The sequence below is a fragment of the Sapajus apella genome, unplaced genomic scaffold, assembly GCF_009761245.1.
Source record: "Sapajus apella isolate SASKATOON/1434 unplaced genomic scaffold, GSC_monkey_1.0 scaffold14, whole genome shotgun sequence".
NCBI lineage: Eukaryota > Metazoa > Chordata > Mammalia > Primates > Cebidae > Sapajus > Sapajus apella.
This window is the reverse complement of record NW_022436954.1, coordinates 16,866,938-16,884,362: the sequence shown is the minus strand read 5'-3', so window position 1 is coordinate 16,884,362 and position 17,425 is coordinate 16,866,938. Positions and strand designations below refer to the sequence as shown.

The 17,425-nt window shown below is 49.9% G+C and overlaps 1 protein-coding gene across 12 annotated transcripts in view; it reads right to left on the bottom strand.

Moving 5' to 3' along the window:
* AMBRA1 (autophagy and beclin 1 regulator 1) overlaps positions 1–17,425 on the bottom strand; it is a 178,220-nt gene that overhangs the window by 5,211 nt on the left and 155,584 nt on the right. For all 12 annotated transcript variants that reach the window (XM_032283447.1, XM_032283449.1, XM_032283440.1 and 9 more), the window contains 3 exons: positions 15,539–15,678; positions 7,831–7,923; positions 6,361–6,554 (listed from right to left, as the gene is read on the bottom strand). In XM_032283447.1, the coding sequence (XP_032139338.1) occupies positions 6,361–6,554; positions 7,831–7,923; positions 15,539–15,678 (427 nt within the window). The remainder of the gene's footprint in view (positions 1–6,360; positions 6,555–7,830; positions 7,924–15,538; positions 15,679–17,425) is intronic.

Genomic DNA, 17,425 nt, shown 5'->3' with positions numbered 1-17,425 from the left:
TCTCAAACTCCTGACCTCGTGATCCACCTGTCCTGGCCTCCCAAAGTGCTGGGATTATAGGTATGAGCCACTGTGCCCGGCTCAGCTCTTTTCAAGTAGCTCACTAGGGGCAGAACAGGCTGCCTTGGGGCCCTAAGGAAGCTGCTGCAGCCAAGCCCCCAGTGAGCCCCAGATGGGCTTTCCCAGGCTCTGGGGGAGGCCCTGCTGCTGGCGCTAAGTCTGAGCCCACTGCTTGCTTGTCTGTGGCTCCAGGCCTGGCCACCCCTCTCTATGGCTGTGGCTGTGTCCTAACTGGGCTTCCAGTCTCCTCCCCGTCCATCCAGTCTCCACACTGCTGCTATTACCATCCTAATTAAGCTCTGATGAACTGAGCTCTGGTTAAGTCTGCACCCTGTTCAAAACCCAGCAGCTGGAAAAGCCCTCACAGTAGTCAAAACTCCTTAGCTTGACATTTGAGGGCTCTGTGGCCAGGCCCTTACCACATTCCAGACCTTCCTGTCCTGCCCCCCACCTTCCTGCAGGTACCCAGCAGCCCTGCTCCCTGCCCACACAGATGGGCGTACACTGTGTACACTGTGCCATGTTCTTGCCCCGTCTCCTCTGTCCCCCCTGGTCCCCCAGCTGGAAGGAGCTGCTTGTTCTCTGGGGCCTCACGGTGCTTCACACCTCCCATGGCTGTGGCATCTCTCTTCTGGCCTGTAAGTTCCTGAAGGTCTTGGATTCAGTTGTATTCACTTTTGAGTCAAGTCTGACACATGGGTTTACATTGGGCGTGTATTTGTCAAATACATGTATAGATGAATAAAAGGGCTCCCAGGCTCCTCACAGGGGCTCCAGACTTAAGGATACTTGGAAAACTGGTTGTAACCGCCCATTGCAGAAGCAGCATTTATATGTCTAGTTCCTCTCTGGACTTGCTCTTTGAGGGAAGAAACACAACGGCTTCATCTCAATGTAATTGAGTACCCTTGAATTCCTCGTGCCTAATACAATACCAGACACAAAGTTAAGTGCTCAAAAAAGAATGAATGGAAGATTTAAAAATGTACACATGAATGGTTCCCCAGGGCTGGGTGTGGACAGCTTCAGCCTACAGAACTATGAGCTTTGCTTCCCTCCTGGGAACTCTAAGCCAACGCTAAGAGCAACCAAGGGCAGCCGGCACATTCTTCAAGAGAAAAAACACCAGGGCTAGAGGGAAATGGCAGTCATGGTCAGGGATCCAGGCACGGTGGCAGACAGGGGGTTAATTCTGCGGTCTCCATCTCTGTTGCAAAGCATCTGTTTTTGTCTTTGAAAATAGGAAATTGATTTAGAGTTCACATGAGGTCTCTTCCTTGGCAAGTCCTAAGGTGCACTCTAGAAGCAGAGGCCAGGGTAAGATCAACAAGTTCCCATCATGCCCTGTAAGTATATTCTGGGGGTTTCACTGCCAGAGCAGCAGAAGAGGGAACCGAGGCTCAGAGAGTCACAGGAGGAGCTGCCCTTCCTGACCTCTGGGAGTACTGGTCTTCCAGCCCCTCCCTCTTCACATTTGCTTTTTCCTGGCCCAGGGCCCAATGCTACTGCTGCTGGTCTACCTACCATCTTCCTCAGACAAAACAGAGGCTCAGATGACCTTTGCTATGGGTCAGAGGCACATCCATGGTGCTCCCAAACAGTGCAGCACAGTCATGCTCAGAGGCAGGGCCTTACTCAGCTCAACTCATTCATTCCACGCTTGCCCCGAATGCCCACTGCAAGCTAGGCAAGCACTGTATCAGTGCTGGAAGCCAATGGTGAGCCCAGGAAATGCTTCCCTCCCTTTCAGAGCTACCCTCTTGGCCAGCAGTGTAGGAAAACTTGCTATAGGATCAAATTCTGGGACAAGTCAAACTCTTCTTAAAACTGAACATGCAAAAAGGCCAATGCGTGCAAATACCCAGGACTCTTCCTGGAAGGCATGGAAAGATATGGAGGATCACTGGAGCCCAGGAGTTAAGAGACCAGCCTGGGCAACATGGTGTGACCCCGTCTCTACAACAAACAAACAAAACAAAATTAGCCAGGTGGTGGTGTGTGCCAGGAGGCTGAGGTGAGAGGATCCCTTGAACTCAGGAGGTCGAGGCTGCAGTGAGCTGTGTTCCTGTCACTGTACTCCAGCCTGGATGGAAAAACAAGATCTTGTCTCAAAAAAGAAAAATAAAATAAAATAAAAACAAAACAAATCTTGGTGCCTGTAGCGGGTGTGAGTGCAGGTGGGATCTCCTTTCTAGCCCAGCCCTGAACTCCCTGAGCAGGGTTTCACTATCAATGTTCTTGCAGCTCTGGTTTTGTCAATACAGAACCTGCCTGCCTCTGCATGGGGAAATCTGGGCCCAAAGGGAGCCCTGATCCCTGGGCTCCCCTGCGGAGTCTGACAGCAGAGTAGTGGTGAGTGCCTCAGAACAAGGCTCCTTATCCTAGGAGGGACAAGGCTGGATGCTGACACCCATTAATCAAGTGCCCATGCCCTTCAACCCACACCTCCCCTGCCCTGACTGCTTTCTGAAAGGGGCATGGTGTGTGGAAGAGCTGGGAGTGCAGGGTCTAGGCAGAGCACGCAGGGATGCAGGCAGGCAAAAGCAGCCAGCTGCCCGGCCTCACTCTGCCTGCTGCTCTGGCTGACCTTAGCTGGGACCATCCTCTACCACCCACTCTAACTTACAGGAGGAGGGGACAGTGGGGCAAAGAACCAGGTCCTGCCTCCTAAAACCAGGAAAAAGTGCTCGTTCCCTCTGCCCCCATGCCCCAAAAAGAAGAAAAGGAACTTATAATCGACTAAAAGCCGGAAATGGGCTGCATGCTAACCAAGAAAAAAGCAGAGAATTCTCTAGGAGGTGAAGCACCAGCGGACATACTTCTGAAGGTGGCACCTCCTGCTCCCAGAGCCTGGCACATCAGCTTCAGGCTGAAGGCCTCGCTCCCAGCCCAGTCCCAGTAACCTGTCCTCCCCTTCATCCATCCTGAGTTTTCAACATGCACCAGACATGCCATGAGCACAAACTAGTGGTCCTTTCTGCAGAGTGACATGTCTTTGAACTTGGGGCCATTGCATGTGCTGAGATATGTCTCCAGGAATGCTTCCCCACCACCCTATTTCACCTGACTCCTATTCATCCTTGAACACTAGGCTCAGGGCCACCTCCTCCAGGAGCCTCCCCTAAACTGCACAGGCTGGGCACAGCCCCTCCTCCTCTGTGCTCCAGAGGTCCTCATCAAACCAAAGCAATGCTCGGCTTAGGCGCCCATCTTCCTCTCTAAACTGCAAGCTCCCCAGGGAAAGACAGAGTGGCCTATTTGTCTTCACAGCCCAAGTGGCTGACACATGGTTAAAACTCGGTGAAATCAAACCAGAAAGGAATGCCTGGCTGGGTGTAATGCTTCATGCCTGTAATTCCAGCACTCTGGGAGGCCAAGAAGGAAGCTTCCTTGAAACCAGGAGTTCAAGATCAGCCTGTGCAACATGGTGAGACCCTGTCTCTATTAAAAAAAAAAAAAAAAAAAAAAAGCCAGGTGTGGTGGTGTGAACCTGTAGTCCCTGCTAGTCAGGAGGCTGACGCAGGAAGACTGCTTGGGCCTAGGAGTTCAGGACTGCAGTGAGCCATGATGGCACCACTGTACTCCAGCCTAAGTGACAGAGACACTATCTTTATTTTATTTATTTATATTTGAGACAGGGTCTCACTCTGTCTCCCAGGCTGGAATGCAGTAGCACGATCATGGCTCACTGCAGTCGCAACCTTCCAGGCTCAAGTGATCTTCCCGCCTCAAGCCTCCAGAATAGCTGGGACTACAGATGCGTGTCACCATGCCCAGCTAATTTTTTATATATTTAGTAGAGATGGTGTTTTACTGTGTTACCTAGGCTGGTCTTGAACTCAGGAGATCCTCCTGCCTTGGCCTCCCAAAGTGCTGGGACTACAGGTGTGAGCTAGCATGCCCAGCTGCGATTCTGTCATTATTATTATTATTATTTTGGTTCACAGCCAAATTTTCTTTTTTTTTTGGGGGGGGGATACGAAGTCTTGCTTTATTGCCCAGGCTGGAGTGCAGTGGCATGATCTTGGCTCATTGCAACCCCCTTCCTCCTGGATTCAAGAGATTCTCCTGCCTCAGCCCCCTCAGTAGCTGGGATTACAGGCACCCGTTACCATGCCTGGCTAATTTTGTATTTTTAGTAGAGACACAGGGTTTCACCATGTTGGCCAGGTTGGTCTTTAACTCCTGACGTCAAGTGAACCACCTGCCTTGGCCTCCCAAAGTGCTGGGATTACAGGTGTGAGCCAAACACTCAGCTGAGACTGTCTTTAAATTAAAAAAAGAAAAAAAAAAAAAAAACACCAAGGTGGGAGGATCAAGATCAGGAGTTCAAGACCAGCCTAAAACAAAACAAAACAACACTCTCTTTCAGTGACTGCTGTATACATACATAAGGGGCTGGCTGGGTGCGGTGGCTCACACCTGTAATCCCAGCACTTTGGGAGGCTGAGGCGGGCGGATCACTTGAGGTCAGGAGTTCAAGACCAGACTGACCAACATGGTGAAACCCCATCTCCACCAAAAAATACAAAAATTTGCTGGGAGTGGTGGCAGGTGCCTGTAATCCCAACTATTTGGGAGGCTGAGACACAGAGAATTGCTTGAACCCAGGAGGCAGAGGTTGCAGTGAGATGAGATTGTACCACTGTATTCCAGCCTAAGTGATAGAGTGAGACTCCATCTAAAAAAAAAATAAAAAAGGGCCAGGTGCAGTTGCTCATGCCTGTAATCCCAACACTTTGGGAGGCCAAAGTGGGTGGATCATGAGGTGAAGATATCAAGACCATCCTGGCCAACATGGTGAAACACCATCTCTACTGAAAATAGAAGAATGAGCTGGGCATGGTGGTGTATGCCTGTAGTCCCGGCTACCCAGGAGGCTGAGGCAGGAGAACTGCTTGAACCCGGAAGGCGGAGGCTGCAGTGAGCCGAGATCACGCCACTGCACTCCAGACTGGTGACACAGAGAGACTCCATCTCAAAAAAAAACAAAAAAAAAAAGGAAGGGGTGATCTAAGAGTATGGCCCACTTCTCCAAACCCCTCCCGCTGTCAGGGTTTACTGGGAGCTCTTGAGAGGCTGCCGCCTGCTGAGAGAGGCTGGCTCCATGGGAGAAGCCTGTGGTGGTTCCCTGTTTCCTGGCCCTCAGACTTCCTAGAATAGGCCTAGTGGACTCTACAGCAGCTCAGAGTCCACAGAAACCTGCAAAAAAGGGCCTGAAGATGGCAGAAAGAGCCTTCCACCACTTCCTCCTGGAGGCTCACAGCTGAGGTTGGCTCTTCCAGCCAGCACCGCCTCATAGTCATGGCCCCAGCGAGGGGCTTCCACCCAGCACAGATGCAGGAGGTGGGCTGTGCCACAGACCAAAGGGGAATCTCGTTTTGAAAATTCTCAGTTCATGACATTGGGAGGGACCGTGCAAGACCCTGTGGGGGACTGCAGTGTAGAAAGCTGTTCCCTGGGGTGATAGGCACATTTGTTATTCTTTGCCTGACATGCACCATGGCTTTTCGTCCCATGGTGTCTTCTGGGAAAATGGCTCAACACAGACTTAGAAACATGTGTCTATTTGGAGGCTGCTTTGTTTGGAGCTAGGACCAGCAAGGGGGCTGGGGGTAGGAGTGAGGACAGCAACTGAGTGAGAACAGCCTGTTTAACACAGCTGCTGACGGACTCCTAAGTGGCTTGAGCTCTGCTGCTGGGAAGTGCTAATTGGTTTTTAAAAGTGTGAGGCCAGCACAGAGAGTCAGGGCCAAGCATGGCTGAGCCACACCTGAAATAGGTGAGAAGAAGTGGCCGATGATATGCCAGGCTGCAGCCAAAATGGCCACCAGCCCCAGGTGTGACAGGAGTGTGTGCGGACCTCCCATGAGACAGTCTCAAATCTGCACAACTGGTAGGGGACACAAGCTAGGCTGTGGGTTGGTCCCAGAAGCCTAAGGCCTCTGGGACGCCTCTGGAGCAGCAGCAAATCTCCCTTTAGCCCCTTCAATCCAGGCTTTCTGCGCTCTCTCTTTGGAAGAAGAGCCTGGGTCCTCCACATTTTAGAGAGGAAGGTCAGGGTACTTGGTGGGAGCTGACAAGCAGCAAGAGTGACCCAGCTCAGGGAAACAATGTCGCTGCTGAGGAGCTTTTAATGCCAGCAGGTGGGCATCACCCAGACTTGGGAGGAGGTATGCATTCCGAGTGGGAAGTGGCACTCATGCGGCATGAACTGTCCAGGCGGAGGGGCTGGGCGACCTTAGCGTCCCTCTCCCACCCTTTGTCAGACCTCCCTCTCCAGCGCCACATGGCTCCTACCTTCACCGGGACCCGAGGCGGCTGTCCCTGGCTCCGGCACCTCCCTCTCAGTCTGTGTTTCAGCATTCTGCAGCTGAAGGGCCAGAGTCTGGGTGCCCTGAGATGTCACTGAGGTGGTAGGGTTCCGGGGCTGCAGCCCAATGGCGTTCATCAGCCCCATATCTCTGTCTGTCCTCCATGTGGCTCTGCTGGTTCTAGGGAGAGAAAGGCGGACTGAAGTCAGGCAGGGCTTGGGCTTGGGGCAGCGCCCCTCACAGCACTCTGCTGGCTCTGTGCCAATCCTCAGGGCAGAAGGTGGGGCAGGGCCTGCAGGCTAAGAGATGCCCTGTGTTCCTGCAACTACTCCCTGATGGCAGTTAACTCGTCTGTGTCCATTCTCCCCCAAGGTTAGTCCATACCCTGGGACAATGGAAGGCCACAGAACCATCCAATCTTGCAACTCCAGCTTGCTCAGTTTTGCCCTTCAACAATAGGCCTCTGCCGGGGAGTGGGGAGGAGTTGTAGAGATGGCTGATCTGAAAAGACACTTAATGAAATTCAGGAGGCCACTAGCTGAGATCATGGGATAAAGAGTGATCTGGAAGGTCCTTTCTCTCTTCAGCTTTACCTTCCTTCCAATTGCATGCTGACAAGATTCTACTCTGAATTCTTTATTTTCCAAGTGAACTGAGAGCTCCACTTTGGAAGGAAAAGGACTGAAACTCTCATGAGGCTGTCCTGGGATCTTCCTTCCAGGGCCTTCTGAAAATAGACACTTGCAGGTAGGGAACACAGGCTGTCCTACAAGGAAGGTTCAGGGGCCAATGCTAGCATCCCCTTTTCATGGGCATTTTGCAGGTACTGCCTTGGAAAAGCTGGAGCTGGAGGCAGAGGCAGCGCAGGGCTTTTGAGACTATCACCAGACACTCGTATATCTAGCTGCTTCTGGAACTGTTCCTCCAGCTATGCCCAGCAATTCCTATGGGAAGTAGTGATTGCTTTGGGTTTATCAACAACCCAGCACTTTGTTCCAGTCTTCATTAGTGAATTAAGTGATTAAAGTATCAGTACCAGATTTCTACTAATGGGTGCCTCGAGAGGATTTGTCCCTGGGGCTACAGCCCTGGGGCCCTGATCATGTAGGAGATCCTGGGCCATGGATCAGACTTCATGGGGGCAGCACCTTTCTCCAGTGCCCTAACTTCTCTGCTCATCCCAAGTGTGCCCAGACACCACGGCCAGGATGGGAGAGGGCCAGGGGGTGGTTCTACAGCAAGACTCTTAGAGCAGAGCTTTTGTTTGCTTTTTTAGCCATACAACACTTTTCTCAAATTAAACTGTACACCAAAAATCAAAGAGGTGCTGCTCAGGTTGAGGACGGACCCAGGGCCTTAGAGCACAGTCTGATGGGCGATACTTTAGAGCCCATCAAAAGCAGGAGGAAGGGACGGGCCTCCAGCCAGCTGCTCCCCACCTACTTCCCAAACATACCCAGGCCGCTCACTGCTCCTGCTGCTGGAATGGACAGTGAAGACCGTCTCGTTCAGCTGGTCCCAGTAGTACTCAACACCAGAGTTTAAGGCCCTGGAAATCAGTTGGGAAGGGTGTAGAAGGTGAAAGGCATTAGAGAGGGAAGGTTAAGAGCTCCTGAAACTCCTGGCTTTGTGGACCTTGGCTGCCCATCCTCTCTCTCCTGGGGCTGAGCTGAGACCAAGACCAGAGGTGCTGCTTTGTATGTTCAATGCTGGAGCAATTCAGACAAATCTCTAATAGCCCAAATGCCTGGAATGGTGGGTTTAGCCTCTCCCTTCCCCCTAACAAGCCTAACTAGTTCCTCCTTGGGGCTAAGAGACAGCTAAAAAAATAGCAACAAAAGATATAGGCAGTGGGTCCTCGGTATTCTTCAGACAGAGAGAAAGAAACTAAGATGGGAAATGTGGGGCTGGAGTGAGGCCCACTGGAGAGACATAGAGCCATGGACAGCCCTGCCCAACAGGCATGCCTAGTCTTGAAAAGCAGAGGCCTCAGAAACAGACAGTGCAGGCTCTCGCCCCTGGGGCAGCCTGAGCAGAGGAAGACAAACTCCACCAGAAGTCAGCTGTTTAACCTAGAGGCCTAGGTCACCCTCCTTTAACAACAGAATTTACCTCCATCAAGAGCAAACATACCCAAGTGAATGAGTGGATTACAGGATGCTGGGAGGGGCTTCCTCTCCTAAACATGGGGGTTGGCTAGGACAGACACCAGGCAGGGCCTGGATGATGAGGGACTGAGTCCCAGGAGGTCTCAGGAGGCTGTGCTGCCTCAGGTAAAAGGCAACAGGGGCAGGCACTGAGCCTCCATAACTGTCTTTTTTTCTGAGATGGAGTTTCACTCTGATGCCCAGGCTGGAGTGCAGTGGCGTGATCTCAGCTCACTGCAACTTCTGTCTGGGTTCAAGCGATCTCCTGCCTCAGCCTCCCGAGTAGCTGAGATTACAGGTGTGCGCCACCATGCCTAAACATTTTTGTATTTTTATTAGGGATGTGGTTTTACCATGTTGGCCAGGCTGGTCTTGAACTCCTCACCTAAAGTGATCTGCCCGCCTTGGCTTACCAAAGTGCTGGGATTACAGGTATGAGCCACTGTGCCCAGCCCAAATCTGTCTTTTTAAATTTTATTTTTATTTTTTGAGATGGGTCTCACTATGTTGCCCAGGCTGGTCTTGAACTCCTGGGTTCAAACGAACCTCCCACCTCGGCCTCCCAAAGTGCTGGGATTACAGGTGTGAGTCACCATGCCTGGCCCAAATCTATCTTTAGAGGGTAACTATGGTTAGGCTTCACGTAAGGGAATCCTACTTGCCTCTTTGAAGGGAAAGAGCCATGGCCAAACAAAAGTGCCCTTCCTTTCACTGCCCTGGAGTAAACCTCTCCCGGCTTCTTTTAAGGGGCCTGTCAGGCTGAGGATTTGGTGTTAATTCCAAAGGCCACCTCTTTAAAAAGCAGTATAGCTGTCCCTTGATAACTATGGGAATTGGTTCCAAGACCCTCTGTGGATACCAAAATCTATGGATGCTCAAGTCCCTGATACACAACCTATCCACATCCTTCTGTATACTGAGAATCATCTCTAGATTACTTGCACTACCTAATACAATGTAAATGCTATGCAAATAGTTATTATACTGTATTATTGTTTATTTGTATTCTTTTGTTTTTGAGACAGGGTCTCACTTTGTTGCCCAGTCTGAATTGCAGTGGTATGATCATGACTCACTACAGCCCTGACTTCTCCAGGTTCAGGTGATTCTCCTACTGCAGTCTCCCGAGTAGCTGTACTACAGGTGTGCCTCACACACATGGCTAGTTTTTGTTGTTGTTGTTTTGTACAGACAGGGTTTCACCATGTTGCCCAGGCTGGTCTTGAACTTCTGGGCTAAAAAATCTGCCCACATCAGCCTCCCAAAGTGCTGGGATTACAGGTGTGAGCCACCACTCCCACACTTGTTATTGTATTGTTAATTTTCACTGTTTTTTCCCCCCAAATATTTTTGGTTCATGGTTGGTTGAATCCATGAATGTGGAACCTGCAGATATCAAGGGCCAACTGTTTATCCTTCCTCTTCTAAATAGCAATTTTTGTGGGGTTTGAGGATTGTCTGAGAACCAGATGGGCACTGGAGGGCAAAGGTGAGAAAAGGCTGCCTTACATCACAAAAGAGGCAAATGGCCAGAAGTAACAGCAGAGGCCTCCAAAGGCAAACTCATTACTGTTTTTGGTGAGCAAATCCTGTCTGTGTTAGACACTACGTGAAGCCAGCTGCCAGGAAGACTGATTTACAAACTTGTCAAGATTTATTGACAGGTTGCAATACCACATGGGTCCCCGCCAAATCCCTGTCCTGGAATTCTTGCTAGCCAGGGCTGGTTAGTGACAACAAACTGTTCACATCAGACCTACAACAAACCATGTACTTCCTGACCCAGAACCTTCCTTCCTGTCTCAGAAAAGAGGCCACAAGAAGGTCTGCTGTCTGAGCTGGGACTGTCAACATGATGCTGGTGGCCAAAGGGTCCCCTCGAATGCTTTCCATCCAGGCAGCAGCACCAAGCATCATTGGCTCCAGGCTACTAACTGAAGAGGTTCACAGCCAATAGAACAGGGGCCGTACTTCCTGCCTCAGATGTGCTGCACCACTATCCCTCCCCCATCCCAATCCTTTCTGCAATTCTAAGCCTGGATTTGCTTTACTTTCTGTGGTCACAGAGCTAGACTACAATGAGATCATGGATTTGGTTTAAAGTCCAGGCACTGTACCAACAAATAGAGTTGAAGATACCCTCTCTGACTACTGAAACTCTTAGATTTTTTTTTTCTTCTTCTGAGACAGAGTTTTGCACTGTTGCCTAGGCTGGAGTGCAATGGCATGATCTCAGCTCACTGTAACCTCTGCCTCCCAGGTTCAAGCAATTCTCCTGCCTCAGCCTCTGGAGTAGCTGAGATTATAGGCACCTGCCACCGCTCCCAACTAATTTTTGCATTTTTAGTAGAGATGGGGTTTCACCATGTTGGTCAGGCTGGGCTTGAACTCCTGACCTCAGGTGATCCACCCACCTCGGCCTCCCAAAGTGCTGGGATTACAGGGATGAGCCACCATGCCTGGCCTGAAACCCTTAGCTTTCAATACCCAGTGTCACTGACTGTCTGTGAGCTAAACAATGATCCCAACATGTCCTGGTGTCTTCTTGGGTCTCAGTGAGGGTGAATGAGTCACTGTTTGCTCTGGGTTCTTCCTGGGAGCTAGACAAACACACGAAGGAAGGAGGGAGGGTGGAAGGTCCAATCAGGGCCAGCCTCTTCCAGTGGGCTTCCACCTCACACCTGGCTTCCTCCACAGCATCTGGAAGCTGTGCTTCTGGGCCTGGCTCAGCAACTTCCTCATGCTGACACCTTCCAGGGCTCCTTGAACAGACATGAGCTCCCTCAGTGGTCATGATGCTCCCTTCACAGAACTTCTGTCTCTGAACTTCCCAACTGCTAGAGACTATTCCCTTGGATAACATTCTTCTTTCATCTATCAGTGACATCACTGCAGAGGATCAGACCAAAGATGCCTGGTGCCTCTGCAACGCGGGAAAGAGCCGGCACCTGGCTCTTAAAGTCTCGCCTGAAAGATGTGGTTTCCGCAGCAATTCTGGCTCCCTTTTGATTCAGAGGCATGCCTTTCCCTCCCTGGGTGATGAGACTTGACTATAATTACCATGATTACAGAAGGGACAGAGCTGGGGCCTTGTCAGGAGCCCCATAGTTGGCCAATGAGCCAGATGCCCCATAGTCTCAGCTGACCTCTCTTCTGCTATGAGTCCCCTGATTCTGTCCTCTGAGCTGATTGTCAGAAGCAGTGGTCTTCCTGCCAGCATCTCCCCCTGCCCCTTTTTTAGGGCTGGTTTATGAAGCCGTAATAAGCAAGAACCCCCTCATGTCAACCTGGCAATCCACACCCCCCACGGTTATCAGTGGGGGTGCTGGCTGGCTGACAGGCAGCCAGAGGCATAGCAGCAGCTTTGGACAGAGTGTGGATAGGGGAGCAAAGGAGGAGGGAGCGCCTCACTGCCAGGAAGGGCGGGGTGACTACGCTATCGGCCCCGGGGTTGGCTTTGTAGAGGGGCTGACTGGCCAGTTGTTTGTCTTCTTGCCTGCCCTAAGAATTCCTTCCCCTGGAGAGATGGAAGATTTCGAAGACCTTCGTCTACTGCCAAATGGGGATTTTTAGTACCACTAAGAGATGCCCAAGGAGCTTGTTCCTCTGCCTTTGTGCTAGGAGAGAGTGCTGAGGCGAAAACAATGGAGGAGAAATCAAGAGCAGTATTGAGAGCACAAAATGGGGTGCAGCTGCCTGTGCCTGGGACAAAGGCAGACAGCCACCTGTTTCAGAGGGAGGGCTGCAATCTTGGCCCAGCTGGCTGGCTGGATCCTGTGCCCTTGGGAAAGGGTGTGCCAGGGAGCTGTATCACCCAGGGATAGGCAGCTGCCTATGAGAAACACAAGAAGCCTGAGCTGCTACTTCCCTATTTGTTCTCCTCATTTGAGACCGGCAGCCACTCAACTGCAGACGGCTCAACAGACACGAATGTGCTCACCGATCCTCTCATTCCCCCTGCATCCATGCCTGACCTGCTAAAATGTCTCAACACAACCTAAAGCTGCATTCTTTACCTGAGGTCTTAAAGAGTTAAAAGTATGGCATATCTTTCTGTCGAAGACAGTATATTGCTTTCATCAGGATTTTAAAGGGGTTTTGAGTGAAAAGGGCTCTGGATAGGAAAGTTAGGAAGTCTAGTTCTGTCATCGGTCTGTTAGGAGGCCTCGGGGGAGTCTTCACTTCCTTAAGTGTATACTGTTCACAGTCTTCCTTGCCTAAGCTTTGAAGAACTTAAGTCATGTCCATGTCAAATTTATATAGTACCCTTAAATTTCTGGCCCTAAGGCATTTGCCAACCTGACCCAAGAAGTCAGGAGAAAAAGCAACCAAAATAGATGGGCCAGGCCGGGCGCAGTGGCTCTCACCTGTAATCCCAGCACTTTGGGATGCTGAGACGGGTGAATCACGAGATCAGGAGATCGAGACCATCCTGGCCAACATGGTGAAACCCTGTCTCTACCAAAATACAAAAAAATAGTTGGGCATGGTGGTGCGCGCCTATAGTTCCAGCTACTTGGGAGGCTGAGGCAGTGGAACTGCCTGAACCCAGGAGGCGGAGGTTGCAGTGAGCCAAGATCGCTCCACTGCACTCCAACCTGGCAACACAGGGAGACTCCATCTATAAATAATAAATAAATAAATAAAGATGGGCTAAACTAGTTTTCTCTCAGTCCAACACAACTTGGTCTGTGACGGGACACTGTTGAATGTGTCCAATGCCAGTGCCATCTTACTCAGGGAAGAGGCTTGAATTCCTGGTGGGTTAGAGTTTCCCAGGCAGCCCAAGATGGCTTAGGTGGGCTGAGACTCTGGGATGCTGAAGACAACATATGGGGAGAAAAGAGAAAACAGAAGCCAAAGGCAGCTTCATATTTGGCTGAGGTGACCGTGACTGATACGAAGTAGGCAGGCTGGGTTTCAGATATAAAAACCTTCGTGAAGCCACAACAAACTGGGTGTAGATCATTTTTGCGAGGAAGAGGACTAGAAATTTGGCTGGGACAAAAGTTAGTGGTGGAAGCCACAGACAAAAGCACACTCCACACTGCTGAGGAAAGAGGTCTCAGACAAACAGGGAAACAAAGGCCTACAACTGAAGTAAGTGTTGCTAAGAGTAGAATTATAATCCAGAATTCTGTGCCAGTTTTGGAAAAGATGCCTATTGGATTTCTCTTATGAATTCTTTTTTTTTTTTTTTTAAGACGAGTTTTCGCCATGTTGGTCAGGCTGGTCTTGAACTCCCGACCTCAGGTGATCTGCCCGCCTTGGCCTCCAAAGTGCTTGGATTACAGGTGTGAGCCACCACCTCTTATGAATTCTTAAGAGAAAGAGCTTAAGACAATCAACGTCATGTGCTTTGGGGAAAAGGAATATTTCAGGACAGATCCTGGGACTAGGGACAGGCCAGAGGAAGGGCAGAAACGGAGACACCCAAGGAGATAATGAAAATGCTCTCTGGACACTCTGGAGATGGTGAAAGATGTTCTCTGGAGCAAGTGGCTTGCAACACAAAACATTCTTGCAGCTCCAAGTGCAGCCTGACCAGGCTAGGCTTAGACAGCAGTCTCTCATTGGAAGGGGCTCCAAAAATTCAAGATGGCATGCAAGAGCTGCCCTAAGAACAACGTTTCCTTACCCCCTGGGCCACCAACCTAACTCAGTCAACAAGGGTTCAATCACCAGTCCCCTACCCGATGATAGGAACTGACCCAAATACATCCTTTAGGAGAAACTATCAAGGGTCCCATCAATAGGCAACACAGAGACTTCCGATAACCACCCTGCTGGAACTGTCACACCACACTCTGTGACCTACAGAACACTCTGGGAAAAGACTGCACCAAGTCGAGGTCAACATTAGGACAGCCTGGAGGCAGAAGTGGCATTTAGTCGGCTGGAACCTTGCAGCGTCCCACACAGCAATCAGCCTGATCTGCAGTGAAGCACAGAGCGTCACACTCTCCACCTGGCTGGGGCTGGAAACTGATGACAGACCTGGCTGACTCCCAGACTCTCTAGTGAATGGATACCTGGAGAAACCTTTAGCCTCCAGAAAGCCAGAAGAAGGGGAAGGGATGTCATCAGGACTTCAGACACAAATCCCCTCCTACTTCCTACTTCAAGACCAGATAACAGCTGCTTTGACTGTAAATTGAGCTTTTCAATCTGTTTTTACCAGCGTAAGCTAGCGCTCCCAGCAGAAAGGAAAACAGGCAAGATGGAATCAGGCTATTAGAGATCAGTGGCTTAACAAATTAGGTTTGTTTTTTTTTTTGTTTTTTTTTTTTGAGACGGAGTCTCGCTCTATTGCCAGGCTGGAGTGCAGTGACGCAATCTCGGCTCACTGCAACCACCGCCTCCCACGTTCAAGTGATTCTTCTGCCTCAGCCTCCTGAGTAGCTGGAACTACAGGCGCATGCCACCACACCCGGCTAACTTTTGTAGTTTTAGTAGAGACAGGGTTTTACCACATTGGCCAGGCTGGTCTTGAACTCCTGACCTTGTGACCTGCCCACCTCAGCCTCCCAAAGTGCTGGGATTACAGGTGTGAGCCACCGTGCCCAGCCAACACTTTAGGGTTTTAACAGTACCTGTTTCCAATTCTTTTCAAAAGTCTACGGCATTTACCCAAACCCAAGACCACCTGTTGAATCTTTCTAACAGGGTTTAAAAATGAATCTTTGATATCTGTGCTTTTGCCTGCAGGCAAACTTTAGTATCACTAGGAAACCAGAGAACAAGGGAAAAGAAAAGAAAAAAAAATACTGCCTTTAGATTCAAGAAAACAAGATCACTAAATCAGTCTCTGGATGAAATGTGGAACGGGGAGCTAATCCCACCAGCCTCTGTGGGAAGAGGGCCCTTTAAGGAGTGGCGCTGAGAATGAGGTGGTCTCTAGATGGATTGACGTTTCCCATCTAAAAGATCCCAGCTGGCTGACCAAGTCCACTGGTGAATACTGATTATGTCCTCAGCCCCAGTGATCCCTCAACCCCCACACTTGGAGCCACTTACTCTGGTCGGCAGATCACCAGGTCTCCTTTGTTAGTACCATAGGCCAGGCCGAGCCCTGGCTCAGGCAGCCAACGGGCAGAGTTGATGCTGACATGTCTCCGCTGGTCGGCAGGCATGGGGTAAAGGACGTTGAAAACTCTCTAGGTAGAGGAAAAGAGGGGAAAAAAGAGAAAGGGAGGAGAAACAATTTGTTACCAAGAATAACAAAATCCAGAGAGAAACAAATTACAGGGCGGAAAGGAGGTGGTTAGGCTGGGAACCAGATGACTCTTATGTCTGAAAACTTGGGATAGCAGGAGAGATGGGATTGTCTTATTTTTGGGGAGAGCTAGGTCTCTTTTAAGAAATACTAGGGGGCTCTATGGCTCTAATAATGTGCTCTCTGTAGAGCCTTTTAGCTAACTTCATTGCTTTTAAATTAACTCCCTGGAAAGCCCCATACAGCCCACCATACCAGGAAAGACTGCCCATAAACTTCCTCTGACCAGACCCACCAGCGAGCGTCAACCTTGGCTGGTAGTCCCGTTACCATGGAAATCACAGTGCTCTCACAGCAATGGGGAATTGGAGGTGATAGGGGGGCGGGAGGGGGTGATAACATCAGAGAACATTTTTAATTCATCTAATTAAAAGCAATGTTAAAACTGCTATTGTTAAGGAAACCTAAAAGGTGCATTAAGATGGAGGGAGTGAAGCAGAGGGGAATCGTGAATATTCAGGCACACAACTTGTTTCTAGCTTATATAAATCACCGTTAAATTGATCTTTTCTATTTTCTGAGTGGCAGCCTAGCAGTATGTAGGGTTTGGGCTGAAGGTAAAATATGGCTTCAGTCTCTTTGGTCACTCTCTGGCATGTTTTAGAAGCAACTTAATCAGAGATAGGGTCAGGTCAATGGCAGAACGAAAGACATGGGCTTTAGAGTTATTAAGGCTTGGGTCCGAGTTCTGATGTCACTGCATAACGATAGCTCTAGATCTCAACTTAGAACAAACACATATCAAATAATTTGGGAGATTAAAAGAGCTGATGATAAAATGCCTGCCATGGTGCTATTACTGTAACCAGGAACCTGCATCTGAGTCTTCACAAAAGGTCATCCGGGCCTATGAAAACAACAGGAAGTTGAAACTCCATAAACTGGAGTTTATTTCTCTTCTAGCTTCCCTAGTTTTTAATCTATAAAATATGAACTTTTTTTTTTTTTTTTTTTTGAGACGGAGTTTCGCTCTTGTTACCCAGGCTGGAGTGCAATGGCGCGATCTCGGCTCACCGCAACCTCCGCCTCCTGGGTTCAGGCAATTCTCCTGCCTCAGCCTCCTGAGTAGCTGGGATTACAGGCACGCGCCACCATGCCCAGCTAATTTTTTTTTTTTTGTATTTTTTAGTAGAGACGGGGTTTCACCATGTTGACCAGGATGGTCTCGATCTCTTGACCTCGTGATCCACCCGCCTCGGCCTCCCAAAGTGCTGGGATTACAGGCTTGAGCCACCGCGCCCGGCCTTAAAATATGAACTTTATCTGCCTTTACCTGCCCCTAGGGTTGACAGAAGGGGAAAAAAAGAGAAAACAAATGAGAGTGTGGTTTAGAAAGTAATATTCGTAAAATGAACTTAGAGTGGTACAATAATAATAATTTTTCTGACTAACCTGATGAGGGATGAAGGTGGGGAGGGAGGAAGGCAGGGAGGGATGACAGGGTCCACTCCATTTATGCAAACCAATGGTTAAGTAGCCTGGATCTGAGAACACATGTTCATGTGCCTTGGTTGCCTATCTGAAAGGCCTTTGACAGGACAGCCTCCAGAAAGGAGAAGACAGCAGCACGTACACTCAACACACACACACACACACACACACACACACACACACACACACACACACAC